Source organism: Microtus pennsylvanicus, chromosome 1, assembly GCF_037038515.1.
Source record: "Microtus pennsylvanicus isolate mMicPen1 chromosome 1, mMicPen1.hap1, whole genome shotgun sequence".
Taxonomy (NCBI): Eukaryota; Metazoa; Chordata; class Mammalia; order Rodentia; family Cricetidae; genus Microtus; species Microtus pennsylvanicus.
Window position 1 is genome coordinate 35558065 of NC_134579.1, and position 19994 is coordinate 35578058.

Sequence of the window (19994 nt, forward strand, 5' to 3'; positions counted from 1 at the left end):
TACTGTTTGGAGATGGGACCTGCTTAGCAGCACAGACCCAGAGGTCCTAAGTGATTAACTAGAGACTCTGGTACTTGAGCTCTTTGCCCAACAAGAAATGCAGTTTATGTCTAGGCAGAAGAGCTGAAGGATGCTCCATATCAGAGGGGAGGTAGGAAGAAAGGAGGCAGGATATAAGGGAACAGGATGTGAGGGGCAGGAAGAGAGGAGGTGGGAAGTGAGGGGTGGGTGGGGAAAGAGGGCACAAGAAGGGAGGAACAACAAGAAGAAAGTCAAGGGGTAAGAAGGGAGACAGGAAGAGGGAGACATGGTGGGTCCTGGGGCCAAGGCTTGGGAGCATGCTAGCAATGGAGACCTTGGACAGATGTGTGCACTGTCTAAACCTGGGGTTTTTAATTTAGGGGCTCCTTATGGAGACAATTACAAGTTTCTTGAGGTATTCTAGCATTTTTCTGGAGCTCTCACATACTTCTTCTATAGGGACTTAATGTTTCTTTGCTGGGATCTATTCAAAGAAGAAAGGAGCAACATTTAAGGGCATGTTATGTATAACATTCTAAATAGAGATTTATGGTTGAAGAAGCCTGCAGTTTTGACATAGACACTTACCCCAATGCCTAATGTCCCCACCTGCCACTGCCTCAAGCTTATTTTTTTTTGGCATGTGTATACACAGGTTCAAGTGTCAGTGTCAGGTGGCTGAACAAAGAGAGGAGTTTTCAATGGCAAAGAGGTCCTTCCAGAACCCAATTTCACCCTAGGGAGGGGTGTTCAGGTTGTGTGGGGCATCCCATGGGAACATACTCAACATCCCCCCTGAGTCCTCTTACCTCCATCCATGAGGTTGGCCCAGTAGATGACCCTGAACCCCTGGAGAATCCCATTCAAGGCCTCCTTGGACAACGTGGACCAGGAGATTGATATGCTCTCTGGTGATGTTGCTATGGCTTGGACATTTTCGGGAGGGTAACTGGGCACTGAAATGAAATAATTAGAACCTATGATATCAGCAGGAGGGTCTATTGGCAGAGCAATATTAGATAGGCAGCTAATTTACTATTCTAACATGCAGGACAAAGGAGAATGTGCTCAACCTCACAAAGAAAGAAAAGGAGTGCAATTCCCCACAGGAATACTGCCACTCGGGTGAGGGTCTTGAGGCTACACAGTTTCTGTGAAGGGTGTTGCAGTTCCTCCCTCCCACTTAGTAACTCCACTTCCAGGAACTGACCCCAGACTTGACCTGAGTGGACTTCAAGTCTGCAGGATGAACTCACTGCTTGTCTGCTTCACACTCCCACCGCCCTGGCAAACTATTGCCTTCACTTACATTTAGCGCACACATCACTGGCTTAGAAGACTAAGGGGAAATGCAGGAAAGAAGAAATACAACCACGCAGCTTCCCTATCTCATCTCCCCAGCCTCTTTATCAGGAGCGTAAGGTTTTATCAGAGGCAAGAGGGAAAATGGAATTAGTAGTATAGGCTATTTGCTCATTGATTGATAGGGTCTCTATACAGCTTCGGTTGACCTGGAACTTGCTCTGTAGATAAGGCTTGCCTCAAACTCGCAGAGATCTGCATTATTCTGCCTCTCAGCTGCTGGGATTAATGGTGCCCACCAGTTTATACACTATTTTAGATATTGACTCTACGTAATCTTTAAATGTTGGGGCAAGGAGAGGGTGCCAAACATTAGCTGGAAGTCATGAAGGAACAAATGGAAAAGCAGAGCTAAACCCTCCTGCAGAGTGTGTAGCTAGAACGTTCTGGTCTTCTAGGCTCTAGTTCTCTAAGCCTTATCTGGTCTACAATCAAATGGCTCATTGTGCAAAGAGTTTTTTAAATGGCAATGTGTAGATGCCACCATGTTGGGACAGGAGAGTTTTCTGTCATCAAGCACTGTTGGGCTGCTTTCCTGCCTTAGAGGAAGTGTGCATGAATTCATTTTCGTCACTAGAGGGCGCATGATCACTATAAGATCTGCTCCAGAGAGCCTGGGACCTTTTTCGTGTGTCTTCTCTGGCCACAGAATGCTTGAAAATGGAAAGAAGCCATCAGAGAGAGAAAGCGGTAATAACACAATTATATAATATATAGAACAAAATTCCAAAAGCTTCTTGATACTGGTTTGGGGAAAGATTTGGAAAATTATATCTCTGCTCTCTAGATGGGGACTGCTTTGGTTTTATTATGACGAAACCCACTCTTGTGTTCCAAAATCAAAGAGGAAAATTCAGGAATATATTTGGGCTTTTGATGCAGACCCATCCAGGGCAGGAGTGAATTGATGTGGTGGGTTACTTAGGCCAAGCAACGGGGAGCCGGGCTGCAGGGCAGAGAAAGGAAGTCATGCCACAGACTGTGGATGCCCAGACCTACCATCCTCCAGGGTGGTAGCGATTATCTCCTGAGAAGAAGGTCCTGTGCCAGCCCGGTTGCAGGCCTGCACCACCAGGCCGTACTGGGTGAACTTGTTCAGGTTGTCCAGGGTATACACCTCGCTGTCCCCGGTGGTGTCAATACTGATAATATTGAACTGGAAGTTGCCTCCTGTGCTGTACTCCCGGTAGCCTATTTGGTAGCCGCGTATAATCCCATTTTGTAAATGTTTCTTGGGAGCCTAAGCAGGAAAGAGAAGAATACACTCAGGAACACGGAGGCAGGAGAATCATCACATGCAAAACAACTTGGGGAAAAATAAAGCCAGATAACAGTAAGGGTAAGTGCAGCAGCCACAAACTCCCGCATAACTCTGCCGTAACTGAAAGCCTAGGCCAGCACTTAGCCCTAACTTCATGGCTGCTTTATCTTTACATTGATCCCTATAAGCCTGCGAAAAGTGTAATTCCTAAGCCAGGCACTGTAGGAAATTAACAATTGCAACTAACATTAGAGACATAATAGAATTAGGCCAATATAATGTCATAAAGGTCATTTAAACTTACAAATTGCTTATTTCTGTGATTTTCTATTTACTATGGTCAGGTCATAGTTGGTGGGGGTGAGGGTTGTGTAATGGAAAGCTGTTGCGGGAGGTCCTCCCACTCCTCCAGCCTATCGCCGCTGAGATACCAGCCCCTTGGGGCGTGGTCTCTCTCCCTTTAAAAAAGCGGCCACTTCCCTCTCCTCTCTCTCTTCACTTCCTGCTCCGCCGGCGACTAGACTCCTGGTCGGGTAGAGGACTGTTGCCTGGGACAGTGATCTGTAAGTTTTTCCCCTTTAAATAAATATCACCCAAATTGGTGTGGCATTGTTTGTGACTTACGCCTTCATTTGGCACCCAACGTTTGGTTTTAGAACCTCTCCCGGCTCGCAGCCGCGAGTTCGGCTTGGCAGCCGGAAGTTCGGCTTGGCGGCCGCAAGTTCGGCTTGGCGGCCGCAAGTTTGGCTTGGCGGCCGCAAGTTCGGCTTGGCGGGAGCCCTTGCTTCCTCAGCTGCTGCCTGTGCCTTGCAGCGGCGGCCTTGGCCTCCTGTGGTTTGCTCTTTTCTGAATTGTTTTTAAATCTCTCTTGCAAGCACAGCTCTTAAAGTGGCGCGAACCAGAGCACACGGTTGCTGAAAGCTGCAACCCCTCAGGGTAACTCTGTCACGTGGAGGCATAAGCAGCTTCCAGATTGCTCTTCTCTACCCCTGGATTCTGGGTTTCTGGTTCCGTCTCTGGAATTGATTTAATTACATTTACTTTGTTGAGAAACTTGCGTTTTCCAGTTTTTAACATCTACTAAGGCACTGAAACAGGACCATGTTTTCATCGCGATTCTGCAACAGCGCCACCTGCTGGACAATAGGTAATATGGCAATTTTCGTTTCTAACGCAAATTTTACTGCTTTGTTTTCACTAATACAATGGATTAGTAATTTTATGTTTACTAATACAATGAATTACATCATACAAGGTTTATATGATTATGGGAATACCTTAATTTGCTTGTTACTAGGCTTCAGTTTTCTTTTCCATATTCTATCATTAAGGAAGAATATGGCACTCCTAAGAATGATAGAATCTTTACAAACTAATAATGAACAGAAGAATATGGCACTCCTAAGAATGATAGAATCTTTACGAACTAATAATGAACAACTAATTGACAGGATTAAAATTATTGAAAATCAGAAGTTATCTGAACAAGTGGATACTATGACAGACAAAATTGATTCCATATCCAAGGGTATTAGAAAGTTACCTGAAAGGGTTCAGGCTGTTGAATTTGACCTTCAGAGTTTATCACAAAGTTTTGATAAGGTAACAGACAGAATGTACCTCCAAGATGGGAATCTACATGATATACAAGAAAAGTTTAAGGAGGACATGTTATCTTTGAAGGAAAAAATTAAAGCTTTGGAATCACAGGTGCAGAATGGGGACCAAAAAATTGATACCTCAGTGAAATCACTGGAAATATATACAGGTCAGGAGATTCAGGATTTAAGAGAGACAATGATAAAAAGGTTTGAAAAGATTGGAGAAATTATTGCAGCTGGTGAACAGAGTAAGGAGGCACAAGGACAGGATACAATGCCTCCACCAGCTATTAGAACTGGCTTACCCAGGGTTCTAGCGACATACCCTGTACTTAATTCTGACAAAGCGTCAACTTCTAAAGGCTCAAAGGGAGTCAGAGAAACTAGATGGACCCCAATAGCAATGAATGATCTGAAAGAAATTAAGCAAGCTGTTGTTAATTTTGGCTTGCACAATGCATATGTAAAGGAAATGATAAAGACTTGGGCTTCTAATGCTAGAGCTATCCCCCATGATTTCCATCAGTTAGTGTCTGCAGTTTTAGATAAGGGACCTTCCTTGATGTTTGGAATTTATTTCAGAGAAGAATCCAAACATATGGAACAGCAAGGAAGAGCAAAAGGTATTGAGGTTTCCCAAGATCAAATTCTTGGTGCAGGAGAATATGCTGATCCACAGGTCCAAGCTCTTTATGATGATGAAGTACTGTGTCTATGTCACCAAGCAGCTTTAAATGCTTTGAATAGGATACAAGATCCAGCAAAAAGGGTTGAATCATATACCAGAATTAGGCAGGGACAGAGAGAACCCTTTATTGACTTTTTGCAAAGATTGATTAAGGCTCTGGACATAGGGGTAACAGACCCAGAATCTAGACGAATACTTCTTGAATCTCTAGCTTTTGAGAATGCAAACATAGAATGCAAAAAGATAATTGGGCCTTTAAAGTCTAGATCAGCACCTATGGATGAATGGATTCAGCATACGATGAATGTTGAGACGTTTAGCTATAATGATGAATCTTGGGTAGGAGAAGTGATTTCCAAAGCAATGAGGAGACATCAAACTGCCAGGTGTTTTAATTGTGGTAAATTAGGACATTTACAAAGGGATTGCAGGCAAAGAATTTCTAGGAATAATATCTCTTCTGGGAATGACAAAAATAGGAGACCTCGGCCTTCAGGTATATGTAGGAGATGTGGTAAAGGCAGGCATTGGTCCAACGAATGTAGGTCAACAACAGATAGACGGGGCAATCCGATATCATCGGGAAACTCCATGGGGGGCCTCTCGCAGGCCCCCAAGCCAACAGTGGCCCAGTCATTCCCAGTCACAGTGGAGAACGTGCCTCACCAAGAAAATTAAAAGCTCCAATTTCTGCTGTAAAAAGTAATACTGGTCTAAATGATGAATTACGTGTGGAGGATGAGTCAAAAAACCCAGTAGGACAGAGTAAACGTATATTTTGGCAGACTTCTATTAATGATCAAAGACCAAAGCTAAGAGTCTGTATAAATGGCACTTTTATTGAAGGCTTATTAGACACAGGTGCGGATGTAAGTATCATTACCCCAGAATCTTGGCATCCGAATTGGCCTCTTCAAGAGGTAGATGTTCAGTTCCTAGGAATTGGAACCCTATCTCGTGTAAAACAAAGCACAAGATGGGTTGAATGCATAGGGCCCGAAGGGCAAATAGGAAGACTAAGGCCATATATAGCCAATATTGCCATAAATTTATGGGGCCGTGACCTGCTACAGCAATGGAATACCCAGATTAACATTCCTGTATTTCCAGGAATTCATAATTCGGGGAAGGATATGATGAGGTATTATGGAAAAAGGTCACCAGCCATTCAGGCTGTACAAGAACATACAGCAAATACCAAACCTTTAGAGGTACCAACAGCCCTACCTTTAAAATGGCTAACTGAAAAGCCAATATGGATCAAACAGTGGCCTCTAGCTGAAGATAAACTACAGGCATTGGAACAGCTGGTGCAAGAGCAACTAGATGCTCACCATATTGAAGAATCAACCAGCCCTTGGAATTCTCCTGTGTTTGTTGTAAAAAAGAAATCTGGTAAATGGAGAATGGTGACAGATCTAAGAGCTGTCAACAAAGTAATTCAACCTATGGGCCCACTACAGTCTGGAATTCCTTTGCCTTCTCTGTTACCAAAAGGATGGCCTCTTATAGTTATTGATTTGAAAGATTGTTTTTTCACTATACCGTTACAAGAAAAGGATAGAGAAAAATTTGCCTTCACAGTGCCTACTTATAATAATTCTCAGCCTAATAAGAGATATCAGTGGACTGTCCTCCCACAGGGTATGCTCAATAGTCCTACACTGTGCCAATATTTTGTAAGTAAGCCATTGGAAATAATTCGTAAACAATTCCCCAAGTCCATCATTTATCATTACATGGATGACATCTTGTTATCTGATTCAAATAAAGATACTTTAGAAAGGATGTTTGAAGAAGTAAAGAAAGTCTTGCCTAGGTGGGGATTACAAATTGCCCCTGAAAAGATTCAAAGAGGAAACTCTATTAATTACCTAGGTTACAGAATAGGGTTAGAGAAAATTAAAACGCAAAAGGCACAAATTAGGAGAGACCGCTTAAAGACTCTTAATGACTTCCAAAGATTGTTAGGAGACATTTCCAGTCTACGACCAGCTGTTGGGATAACACCTGATCTAGTAGTTCATTTAAACAAAACATTAGATGGTGATAAAGATTTGAATAGTCCAAGAGAACTGACAGCTGAAGCAGAAAAGGAACTGACAATGATTGAGGAAAAATTACAGGAGGCACATGTGGATAGGGTGAACCCAAATCTTAGCTGCATCCTAGTCATATTGCCTTCCAGAATTTCTCCTACAGGGATTCTAATGCAGAGGGAAGATATTATTTTAGAGTGGATATTTATACCTAATAAACCAAGTAAAAAATTAAAAACTTATGTGGAAAAAGTCTCTGAATTAATTATAAAAGGTAAGCTGAGACTTCGTCAACTAGCAGGTATAGACCCAGCAGAAATTATAGTGCCTTTTACTACTGAAGAAATAAAAAAGTTATGGGAAGACAATGAACCGTGGCAAAGAGCTTGTGCTAATTTTTTGGGAGAAATTAATAGCAACTATCCCAAAAGTGGTAGACTTAACCTCATAAAAAGAACTTCTTGGATTCTTCCTAGAATTGTACGTGATGCTCCAATAACTGGAGCCCGTACTTTCTATACTGATGCAAATAAATCAGGGAAAGCAGGTTACAAGTCAGATGAATTGAGTAAGGTGGAACAAAGCCCTTATAATTCTGTCCAGAAGGCAGAATTATATGCCATTCTTATGGTGCTAAGGGATTTTAAAGAACCTCTTAATATAGTTACAGATTCACAATATGCAGAAAGAGTTATCTTGCATATTGAGACAGCTGAATTTATACCAGATGACACAGAGTTGACTTCATTGTTTATCCAGGTACAAGACATAATCAGGAATAGGCTTTCTCCGATGTACATAACACACATCCGGTCCCATACAGGTCTGCCTGGTCCTCTAGCCCAAGGCAATGCTGAGATTGATCAATTATTGATTGGAAGTGTGTTGCAGGCCTCAGAATTTCATAAGAAGCATCATGTCAATAGTAAAGGCCTAAAGAAAGAATTTTCCATTACTTGGCAACAAGCTAAGGACATTATAAAGAGATGTCCTACTTGTTCTTTCTATAATCAAACACCGTTGCCTGCAGGGAGTAACCCAAAGGGTACTAAGAGAAATGAAATCTGGCAGATGGATGTGTTCCACTTTATGGAATTTGGTAAATTAAAATATGTACACCATACCATAGACACGTATTCAGGTTTTCAATGGGCTACTGCCCTGAGCTCAGAAAAGGCTGATTCAGTAATCACACATTTATTGGAAGTTATGGCCATCATGGGTATACCTGCACAAATAAAGACAGATAATGGTCCAGCATATGTATCTAAGAAAATGAAATGCTTTTTTGATTATTATAATATAAAACACATTACAGGTATACCAAACAATCCTACAGGTCAGGCAGTTATAGAAAGATCAAATCGTACTATAAAGGATATGCTGAACAAACAGAAAGGGACTGAAAATACCCCCAGAAATAGATTACATAATGCTTTATTAACCTTGAATTTTCTTAACGCTAATGAGAAAGGAACGACAGCAGCAGAGAGACATTGGATAATGGAAAAGTCTGCTGAACTAAATCAACCGATTTATTTCAAAGATGTGCTGACCTCTCAATGGAAGCCAGGAGATGTGCTACGTTGGGGAAGGGGTTTTGCTCTTGTTTCCACAGGAGAAGAAAAATTGTGGATACCATCAAAATTAATAAAGTTTCGATTTGAAGAGGAGAAACCTCTTGGAAAGGAGAAATGACAACTCATCCACAATGATGATATTCATACAGGTGGTAAGAAAAACATATAGAATGGGGGCAGGGTTCTGTTCTTATCTCCACAGGAAAACACTCATCTTTGAAAAATTCAAGGGACCCTGGATATTTGGATACTGACAGATGGAAAAATACCTGCCCAATAGGAAATATCAAGAAAACTGAAAGGGTTGTGTAAGTAATATTAAACCATATTTCTAAATTTATAAAGCTGGTTTTGAAGTTGGACTCTGGCTCAGTCCTTCTCCAATTCCAAGCCTGTTAGTAAGAGAAAAACCCAGAGTTTCTGGAGTTTCTGTCTCATGTCAAGAGCCATGATATGGGACAGAAAGAAATATGAGTTTAGAAAACATCCTTGCTTTTCTTCATATCTATCATACTTTTCATTGAATATATATATCATGCCTTTTATTGAATATATATATGTATGTATATATATGTCTATATGATTAATGTTTAAGTTTTTCACAATGAACAATGAGTTTTTCCCGAAGTGACATTTGAAGTTTCCAGGAAGAAGATGGGGCCCCACAACAACAACTCCACCTGGTTGATATGACGTCATGATACTGATAGCGCTACAACAAGACCTGCTTTGGGTACCAGCTGCACAAGACAGTTCCAACTTGGTTAGCTGAAATGGTGCACATCTTATACAACATTTTGGCCAGACCTGCACAAAATACTCAGAGACTATTGGCAATTTTAAAAGACATTGATCTTGAAATTTAACCATCATTTTACTTTCACAGGATCCCCCAGAAAGAACGTCGCCCCTATGACAGCTGGAAGTAATTTTAGAGGACGACGTCCCCTCTCCCAGTAAAGTTTGCCCTTGGGTTTAGGGACATCATTTAGGGGTTGATTATAATTAGTATACGATTGAGGGTTGGGGGAGAAATTTTATACGCTCAGGGATCATTTTGAAAAAAAAAAAAAAAGAGGGATGATGGGATAATAGATTTGTAATTGTGAGTTACTGTTGTTAGACAAATATATTGATATAGATTCTTGTATATTGATACAAAGTTAAATTGTATTGACTATTGTATGCATTCATGTTTCTACCTCTGTTTAAAACATTTTTTATGTATTGACATATATTGTATTGATATATATATATTGTATATATTTACCATATTGCAGTGTACATTTCTACCTCTGATTAAGATACTTATATAATGTTTGTGTATTGATATATATTTACCTACTGCAATGTATATTTGTACATTGTTTATATTTGGAGGTCATTGTCCTCATTTGTTTCACAGTCGTTTATTGTCTTAGTCTTTAAGTTAGATAGATATTGAGAATTATATAGACTAATAGTCATCTAAGTTTGTCATTTATAATTAGACTAATCAGGTTCTTTAGATATATAGAGATTATACTCAGTATAGATAGATAATCTTCAACTTCTTCAAAGAGCTGTAGAAAATGGCCTTTAATCTAACTCAGAGTTTTGTGGTAGTGAGACACAATTGCTCCTGGCAACACCACTCTATTCCCGAGAGAATGTTGAGCACCAAAGACACTCCACCTGGAGCATTTCTTTTTGGCAGAACTGGCCTTGGGGCAAAGAAATGCCCATACCTCAACCACTGACAAAGATACAGAGCATGCATCAATGGATAAAACAGGGCTGTCTTATCCTGCCAAGACAGGGTAAGATAGTTTTGAAAGTTGCTTGCCTTTGAAAATGGTGTGTCAGTTATGTTAGGCCTTAGCCAAAGTTGGTTGCTTCAACGCTGCTAATGTGACTTTGGGTGATTGCCTAGGTAGCTAGTTGTCTCTGTGATTTGTTGCATGTTTTGGAAGTTGTTTTACTGAACTTCCTAATTACCCAGGTAACATTATTTCCCTTCTCAGATCTTTGATGGGGTTGAAGACTATATAAATGTAGTTACTTTCTCTCATGACTTGGCCAAGTTATTTATTATACAAGACCTAAGCTAGTTAGAATAGGATATTTGTACTTATTGTATATAATTTCATAGTAGGTTTAGAACTCTCTTATTTAAACAGAAGGGGGAGGTGTTGCGGGAGGTCCTCCCACTCCTCCAGCCTATCGCCGCTGAGATACCAGCCCCTTGGGGCGTGGTCTCTCTCCCTTTAAAAAAGCGGCCACTTCCCTCTCCTCTCTCTCTTCACTTCCTGCTCCGCCGGCGACTAGACTCCTGGTCGGGTAGAGGACTGTTGCCTGGGACAGTGATCTGTAAGTTTTTCCCCTTTAAATAAATATCACCCAAATTGGTGTGGCATTGTTTGTGACTTACGCCTTCAGAAAGCATGCAAAAGAAAGCCACAGGAAGGGCGACTTTCCCTTGCTACTCCTCCTTCACCTGCATGCATGGTATCTGGCCCAACCTCTTCATCCTCTGGAATGCTTACACTGTGATTCTTAGTTTTTACAGAATGTCAGACACATTTAAGTGGCAGGAGAATAAACCTGAAACTTCAGAGTCTGTGCCCCAAGACTCCAGGTCAGGCTGCTGTGGTTAACTTGACTCACTGGTGGGGAGACATTTTGTACTTGTCGTTTTGGAACACATACCTGTCATCTCTCTGTGAGGTAGTTCTTCCTGCTCACCATCAGCTAGTGGTCTATCTAACATCCTCCTACCATTTTTTTATCTATCTATCTAGCATCTACCTATCTACCATCTATCTATCTATCTATCTATCTATCTATCTATCTATCTATCTATCTATCATCTATCTTTCACCTATCATCTATCTATCTTTTATCTATCTTTATTTATCTTCTGTCTATCATCACCATCTATCTATTTATTTATCTATCATCTATCAATCTATCATCTACCTATTATCATCACCTATCCACCTATCATCGATCTTTTTATCTGTTATCCATCATCTATCATCAATCTATCAATCTATCTTCCATAAGTTAATTACTAACCATGGATCCAGATCTCTCAGGTTATGTAAACCTTTCTAAAGCCCAGAAACACTAACTGTGCTGAAGGAGAGGGAAAGTAAACGCAAGAACTCTGAAAAATGCTGATAGGCTACGTGCGTGGCTGCCAGATCAAGGCTAGCAGAAAGTGGCAAATGAGGTCTGTGAGAAATAGTTCATAGCTACTGAAGCCAGGTGGGTTTGTAAGGGTGGCCTAGGTTCAGCAAGTAGAGTTGGGGCCTTGTGGGAGAAGCTGTCAGGAAGAGGCAAGGAGAGGGTGCCCACAGGCATGATGGGAGTGAATGAGTGCAATTCTAGGGCAGAACAAGTCTCTGGAAGTCAGCAGCGACATGGAGAAGGGTTCAGATAACAAGAGAACCACAAGGTGCTGAGTAGGGAGACTGAATGAACTCAGCAGATACTGTGTAGCCTGACATGCTCTCCTCCAGGGGAACAGGCACCCCTGGCTGGTGTCAGGACACAATCTGAGTCACAGAGATTGTAACATTTTAAACTTTTAATTAACGCACAAAAGCTACATGTGTTTTTGGGCCTTCTTACAGCAAATTTCTTCCTGTGGGGTTGCTGTCCTCATCTGCCAGGCTGTGTGCACAGGGGTGTGTGTGTTGAAATACGGAGTGGTGGGCTGCTTCCCGCATAAAGCATGAGACAGCTTGGAAAGTAATTCTAGAACAAAATGAAAGCATTGCGCCTGGTTTCTTGGTAGCAGCAATTTCTCCGGTCTGCTCTGCCTGCTAGAGGCAAGTAAGCACTCTCATCTAAGAGAGGCTTCCTGACTCAGCTTTAGCTGCAAAACCCTGCAGCTCTTAAGAGGTCCTGCCACGAAAACACTTAAATGGTGTGGATAAAAGTCAACTGAATGGTTGTTTGTTTTCAGCAATAGCAGGAAAAAACCTGTGTTGTTTTAAAATGCCGGCTTTCTGGGCTGTCCTGCCAGGGCAAACTCTGACTGAGGCAGGAGGGCCGACTACAGAGAGAGGACTTGTGTGTTGTCTGTGGACATAATGCTGCAGCTTACTTGCTGGCAGGGACCTTGAAACGCCATAGACTTGTGGCAATAAATGTGGCTACAGGGGTACCTCTGCCATGAGGCCAGAAAGCTAAGGAATGGGCTGGATCCAGCCGTCAAAGTCCTACTGATATTTCTTGGTAAATTAAAGACTCATGTGGTCAGAAAAAGAGAGATATACAGTAAAGAGAGATTCAAAGACAAAGAAAACTTTTAAATGATTTACAGTGTGTTTAAAAATATATGCAGGCTAAAAGTTAAAGTTCTTAAAAGTAAAAAAAGGAAGAAAGAGAGTAGTTGGGTGTGGTAGGACACACCTTTAATCCCAACACTTTGGGAGGCAGAGACGGACGCATCTCTGAGAGTTCAAGGACAGCCTGGTCGACAGAGTTATTCCAGGTCAAAGATATACAGAGAACCTGTCTCAAAAAGCAAAAAATAAAAGTAAAAATAAACAAAATAGAGTTAAAATAAAGCCGTACAAAGATGGAAAATAAACAGAGAATTTTGATACTGTATACTATTATGCTCTCTTTGAATTGTTTGAATGCTGAGGAAGGAGCAAGTTATGCCAAAAGATATTTGTTTATAAATGCTGCTGAACTAATCCAAGATAGATATTTTGAAAATACCTTGACTTCAGAATTTGGGTCTAAGGATATGATACTTTGGAAAAGAGTTTCTTCTTTTGTTTTCACAGAGGATGAGACTCTGTGGATTGCTTCTATCCCAGTATGGTATGATGGACCAGGTCCTCCTGAAGGGTTGCTGTGAACACCTTCAAAAAATTACTTCACTAGACTGCTGACTGAGATGAATGTAGCACACAGGTTATACCATGAAAGACCTAAATAACAGCGCCCCCATTCAGCAGGAAGCAGTTTGGGGAGAAATAACTGTGCCCATATTCCCAAATATTGCTTACAAATGTTCTTTTACATTGAAAGGGGGATGTGATATAGATATGAATAATTTGCATTGGTATGGATTTTGCTTTAGTGATTTAAATTTAAGGTCAATTTTGTTATATGTATATGTGTTTCTGATCTTGATTAAGGTATTGTGATTGTGTAGTTCATTTAAAAATGTTATGTATATAGGTTGTTAATGGATAATCATAAATAATAGTCAAGTTTTTAGTCGTGTTAGTTAGATTTTCTAGATATATAGAGATATATTTCAGTTAGATTGGCATTCTTCGTATCTTTCAAAGACTACGGAATATGCTATTTAATGTTTTAATAACTTAGGGTTTTTCATGACAATGAGACATGTCTGCTCCTGGAAACACCAATCTACTTCAAGAAGATGGTCATCAAAGAGGATCCTTATGGAGTTTGATAGCCATTTGGGCAAGAAACTGCTCGAGTCTGGACTATTGCATAAACTGGACACAGAGAACCCTCAGAGAGAGGACTACTGAACTTGCCTAAAGGTGAGATGATCTTTCGGGGTTCCTGATTCATGAAAGAGTATGCGAGACATTCTGCAGTACACAGCAGATAGTGACCTACTGCCTTTGAAATTTCCTGCTTCATGGAAATGTATGCTGGAAACTATGGGCCTGAAGGCCGAAGATGGATGCCCCAACCGTACAGAGGAACTTTGGGTGACTATACAGGCAGCGAGATATCTCTGTCATTTCTAGAGTTTTGGATTTCTTGTTTACTTAGGTAATATTATATCCTTCTGGAGTCTTTGATAAACTTGAAGAATGGTTAGTTATAGTTATAGTTTTCCATTGTTATGATAAAAGATAAGGTAGATATAAATATTGTAACTGTAACTCTTGCTTAATAACTGTTTTGCTATATGTAATTTTACTATGTTAAAGTTAAAGCCTTTCTTTTTTGTTTAAACAGAAAAAGGGGAAATGATGGAGGAGGGTCATCTTTCTATCTGTTGTTTCATTGGTTAAGTAATAAAGAAACTGCTTGGGCTCTGATAGGACAAAAAATTAGGTAGGCGGAGTAGACAGAACAGAATGCTGGGAGAAAGAAGCTGAGTCAGGTCAGTCACCATGGTGGGCTACACAGATTATTAGAAATGGGTTAGGTCAATATGTGAGAGCTAGCCAATAAGAGGCTGGAACTAATGGGCCAGGCAGTGCTTAAAAGAATACAATTTGTGTGTTGTTATTTTGGGTAAAGCTAGCCGGTGGCAGGAGCTGGATGGCAGAATGCAACCCGCAGCTCCCACAACATGTGTGCAATCACAGCTGGATATCAGTCGTGTTAGTTAGCATTTACTATTTAAGTGAGCACCAGGGCGAGACCCTGATGTAGGAGATCACACGTGCCTTTCACCTGAAACATTCATGGGCTTTGCCGTTCATTTTGTCTTCAAGAACACCTAAAGATTTTTTTTAGCGTTTTAGAATCAGAGCACAAGAAAATCGCTACACCACACCTGCCAACTTGCATGTACAACCTCTAGCTAGTTAATAAAATTAATTTTCCTGTAAAAATCATTATATGCAAGCCAATTTTACCAACAGAGAGATTTATTCTATTTCATGTAGATTTTTTTGTAATTATCAGATAAGTGACTCAAGTATAAATGATAATTTTTGCAAATTATATTCATATCCATTAAGCATGCTCTCTAATTGTTCAGCTGGCTCCCTGCAAGACTTCAAGGGAAAGCCAGTCCGAATCACAGTGGGATGCCTATGCAGGTAGGTATCCAGTGGTGCCAACACCTACAGGAAACTTATCTAGATCAACTGACTTAGAATCGTCCTGGAAGCAGTCATAGGCGATCTTGCTGAGTTATCACTCCTCAAGCCTTGAAAGGGGCATGATTCCTCTCTGTGGTTAGAAAGCTCTGCATCTAGTTTCCCCGGGAGATGAACAAGTGCTCTGCTCTGCTGGTTTACAAGACTTTGTTTAAAACAAAAAGCAACAAAGTTGCACAACTTCAAGCCAGTTAAAAATTCCAGCACAGACAGGGTAAGGGCTTCAGAGGCCCCACTCTTAGCTGAGGAGCTGTTGATGGTTCCCGGGGATGAGAGAAACACTTTTCCTTAGGGCTGTGGCCACTGGGAGGTTCTCCATCCCACTGAGTAGCCCACACCCATCTGGGCAGCACTACCTGGGCTCGGCAGCTTAAAAGTTATACCAGAAAGACATGAAGTTGAGAGATGTGATGGGGGCCCTTAAGGGAGCTAGAGAGGGGGCATGAAGGGTGGATATGATCGAGATAGGCTGTATGCATATATGGAATATTAAATATGGAATTTTAATATGGAATATTAAAAGAAAAATGAAAATTTATTTAAAATTACATTTTCTTAGAAGATCTACATTTCTGTCCTTATTCTGGAATAAAGGGTATTTTCCTCACTTTACACTTCTGCAAAACATGGCCAGGAATCATTACTTTACTTTGTCTTATTATAGGAGTCCAAGGCAAGCATCCCATGTGAGCCTGTGCACATTTGACCTGGTTTGTTTCTCTTGGCTAAGGTGAGGCATCCCTTCCTGTATCCTCTGTCTACATCTGCATCTAAGTTTGCTCATTTAATGTTATTAGGGTCACAGTCTCCTCTCTGCACCAGGTTCTGAAAACAGTGCTCCATATGCCGATGTCTGATTATAGTTCATTGTTCTCTCGCATTCATATTATTACTCTGCAGCTAATTTTCAACCACAAATGTGGCTGAGTACCTTTGCAATCTAGTTCTTCCATTTTCAATCTCATCTGTGGGACTCAAGCCCCAGCAGTAGAGGACTGCCTTGCTTTTAAAGCCTACATTTGAGTCGGGTATTAATGAGCAGGAATTTGCTATTACTCTGTTAGAAGTAGGTTAGCATAAGGGGATGTATTTGTCACAAGGAGACGGAAACACGGTCTTCCTCCTCCTCAGCTTTGGACAAGTTCCATGCTATTGCCTGTATTTCTTTTTCAGTGCCTGATGGAATTGTTAGTTAGCCCTGTAGACAAAGCTATCCTATCGAGTGAGGACTCACTACTGCCACCCTGCCTCTGGGGCACTGTGGTCGCTGCTAGGAACACTAACCACCCAAACCTCCATGGCTCCTGCCTCTTCCAGTGCCACCACCATCACTGCTGTCCTCTCTACCCACACATCTCAGTTCTCCTGCACAGTCCATCCGAGAAACAGCTGCTACACTGAGAATATTCTCCTCCAGTCCACTACCCGAACCCTGCTCATTCTAGAGACCAGTGCCCGGAGGCCTTTCCTTGGACTTCGCAGGGAGCCTTCTATGCCAGTGCCAGGCCTCCTGAGGACAGGGCAGCTCACATATTCTCCTCTCCTGCCCAGGACTGGGTCTTGCATGGGCTTTTGAAACCTCCAAAGCTCACCCACAGTGACACACCTCCTCCAACAAGGCCACATCTACCCCACATGTCCTTACCCTTCTCTAACAGTGCCAGTCATGTGACTAAGCATTCAAATATACCAGCCTAAGGAGGCTATTCATATTCAAACCACCAAAGAATGAAGAGAAACTTTTAGGTTTATGGGAAATCCCACCTGGCAACCGCTTCCTTAAAGCACATTGAAAGAGCATTTTGCAAAATGGGCGCCTAGAAATGGAGCAAGCAAAGTAACTCTGAGGGCCTGCTCCTACTCCGCATCCAAGCCCAAGAGCCTTGCAGCTGAGTTCCTTTGCACTGGGAACCTGGTGTTTAATACTATGGTTTCATAGGTGAGTGGCATCTTTTCTGGAATCCCTCTGAAGGTACTGTATACTCTGGAGCAGAGGTCACAGTTGGCTAATTATTTACCCAGGCTGGTTTTTATTCTTTCCCTCTCCCTCTGGAACTAGGAACAGCCCTGATTTCCTTGCACTTATTCCTCTCTTTCGTTGCTCTCTGTAGACCTGAGTCCTTCTCCAGCCCTGCCCCTCCAGGTGCCCTTCCCTCTGGCCTTTTAATCCCCCAACCCCCACATCCATAAGGCCCTCTCTTTGATTTCCATGACAACAACCGTATCCTGTCAACCCATTTGTATGGCTTGCAAATGGCTGTATTTTATAAGTCTTTCTCAAATCTTCTTTAGCCTTTAAAGAAACAACAGCAGAGACACAGGGATGTGGAAAGACTCACAGCTCACACCATCACCGTGGATGCTGGGGACACGCATGGGCAAGATTTCCTCATACAGATTCCATCTCCCTCTACTCTGTAAGAAGCCTTTAAAGAACAGGGTCCTCAGCCAGGCGGTGGTGGTGCACACCTTTAACCCCAGAGATCACAGGAGGATCTCTGTGAGTTCAAGGCCAGTCTGGTTTACAAGAGCTTGTTCCAGGACAGGCTCCAAAGCTACAGAGAAACACTGTCTCAAAAAAAAAAAAAAAAAAAAAAAAGTCCTCTTCTGGAGCTACTTGGAAAGATAACTGAAAATTTCCTTCAGATTCCTGAAAGTTCTCTTAAAATGCACATTATCCTCTTGCCCTTTAATTACTGGATGATAGTTGTGTCACTCATCTGAGTAGCCCCGCCCCCAAGGAATGACCTCTTTCATGGTCTACATGTACAACATCTCTGTAGTAAAGTGTCATGGGCAAGCATGACACAGGCTTTGGGTGTAAGGGAACCTAACAGAGATGTAGCCACTACCACCTTGCAGGAGGCTTAAACTGCTGAGGGGCTAGCCTCTGGCACCATGAGAGGGACTTAAAATACAGGGCTAACCCAGGGAAAGGGGAAAAAAAGAGAAAAGTTGCCCAGAAAAGCAAAATAACCTGTCAGATAAGGAGTGAGTCAACAGAGCCCAGGGGTGACCCAACAGCTGTGTCCAGTGGTGGTAGATGGTGGCATCCTGGGGAGAAAACACCAGTGACCCAGGATACCAGAGCTCAGCATGAGGCTGCAGTGAGTTATCTGTGGGAATTCTGGGTTTCCAGATGACAAGAGGGCAGAGCTCAGGTCCCCTGAGAGAGCAGCAGACTGTTAAATGCTGAGTCCGCCAGCCCAGGGTAGTATCCTTATCCTCACTCAAAGGTGGAAATTCTAAGTGTCTAAAGGCCTTTTTCCTGCAGCAGGGTTCTCTGGAGTCAGGCTGGGCTCAAGACCTGCCATCTACACCTGAAGAATGCCTCACAGGGCTACTTGGGCAATGGGAAGCCCTTGACTAAACCAGAGGATTTCAAGAATCAGCACAAGGTAGGTGACAGGGGAAGAGAACCTCAAATATGTCGAATAAGCCTCTCTGTTTCCCCTCTCAGGAATGCAGCAGAAGCACAGCCAGGCACAGAGCAGTGGCGGGGCTTCTGTGTGGATCTGGTGAAGTAGCAGGATGCTCCCTCCTTCCCCCTTGCCCTTCTTTCTCAAAGTGAATGAAAACCGGCTACCTGATTTCTCTTGTTTTTACCTGAAATTGGATTTTCCTGGTAGAGCAAATAAGACACTAGGTTTTATGATGGTGAATCTCTCATCTAAGATCTAAGTAAAAAAAACATTTCTTGTTATTTCGTTTGAGGCTGGGCACCAGCCTATGCTGGAAGGTTTACCAAAAGCTGGGGTGCTGCTCTCACAAAAACTGGGGTCTTTGAAGCTGGCTTATCCAGCGGCTTCCCTAAACTGGCTCGCCTAATCATGGTGGAGGGAGGGAGGGAGGGAGGGAGGGAGGGAAACATAGAGCATGCTCCAAATGGAGCATAAGCCAGGTGGTTCCCGAAGGAATGTGCCTGTTTAAATGCACAGTATCTGCAGTGTGAATCTGTGGCCCGGGTGTTTCTGTGGAGGACAAAGGTTTTCACACAAAAAGACAGGTATATGGACTTTTTAAAAACATAAATCTGAATGACGGCACGCATTCCCCTCCTGCTGAGGAGTGAACCCTCACAGAGCCTGTACTTCCTGGTCCACCTCGAGGGTCCAGAAAAATCAATCCTACTCCATGGGGATGAGAAAGGCTTTGAAGCCAGTTTCTTCTCTCTCTCTCTCTCTCTCTCTCTCTCTCTCTCTCTCTCTCTCTCTGTCTTGTGGAAGGGGAAGAGGGGTTAGACCTGCTAATACATGAAGGACTGACAATTCCTTACATATCTGTGAGACATGTACACATTGTTTAATAAAGTACCCATAACCCCCAACCAGAACCGGTGGATTAATTCATGAAAGCAAAAGGAACTTTGTAATCGTTCATAGCCTTAGGATTAAGAGAATGGCTGAAAAAAAATTAAAATGTATTTCAAGACAACTTTTTAATTTTAACTCTTGTAGGAAAGAAGAGTGTTGAGCTAGGTTTATAATTTAGGTATAAAATGCTAGTAGGGATAGGTAGAATACAGATCTGCTCTAGCTTCACCATGTCAGGTGACATTCACCCTATGAGGCTGGAAGGCAAAGTAAGGGATTTCATATTTATTAAGTCTTGTAGGCACGAG

General features: G+C 42.1%; 1 protein-coding gene across 1 annotated transcript in view; it reads right to left on the minus strand.

Moving 5' to 3' along the window:
- The window catches only part of Dscam (DS cell adhesion molecule), a 556660-nt gene that overhangs the window by 94798 nt on the left and 441868 nt on the right, over positions 1 to 19994 (minus strand). Inside the window, exons 17-18 of the mRNA XM_075961310.1 lie at positions 2383 to 2623; positions 831 to 977 (exon numbers count right to left, since the gene is read on the minus strand). Of these exons, the coding sequence (XP_075817425.1) occupies positions 831 to 977; positions 2383 to 2623 (388 nt within the window). The remainder of the gene's footprint in view (positions 1 to 830; positions 978 to 2382; positions 2624 to 19994) is intronic.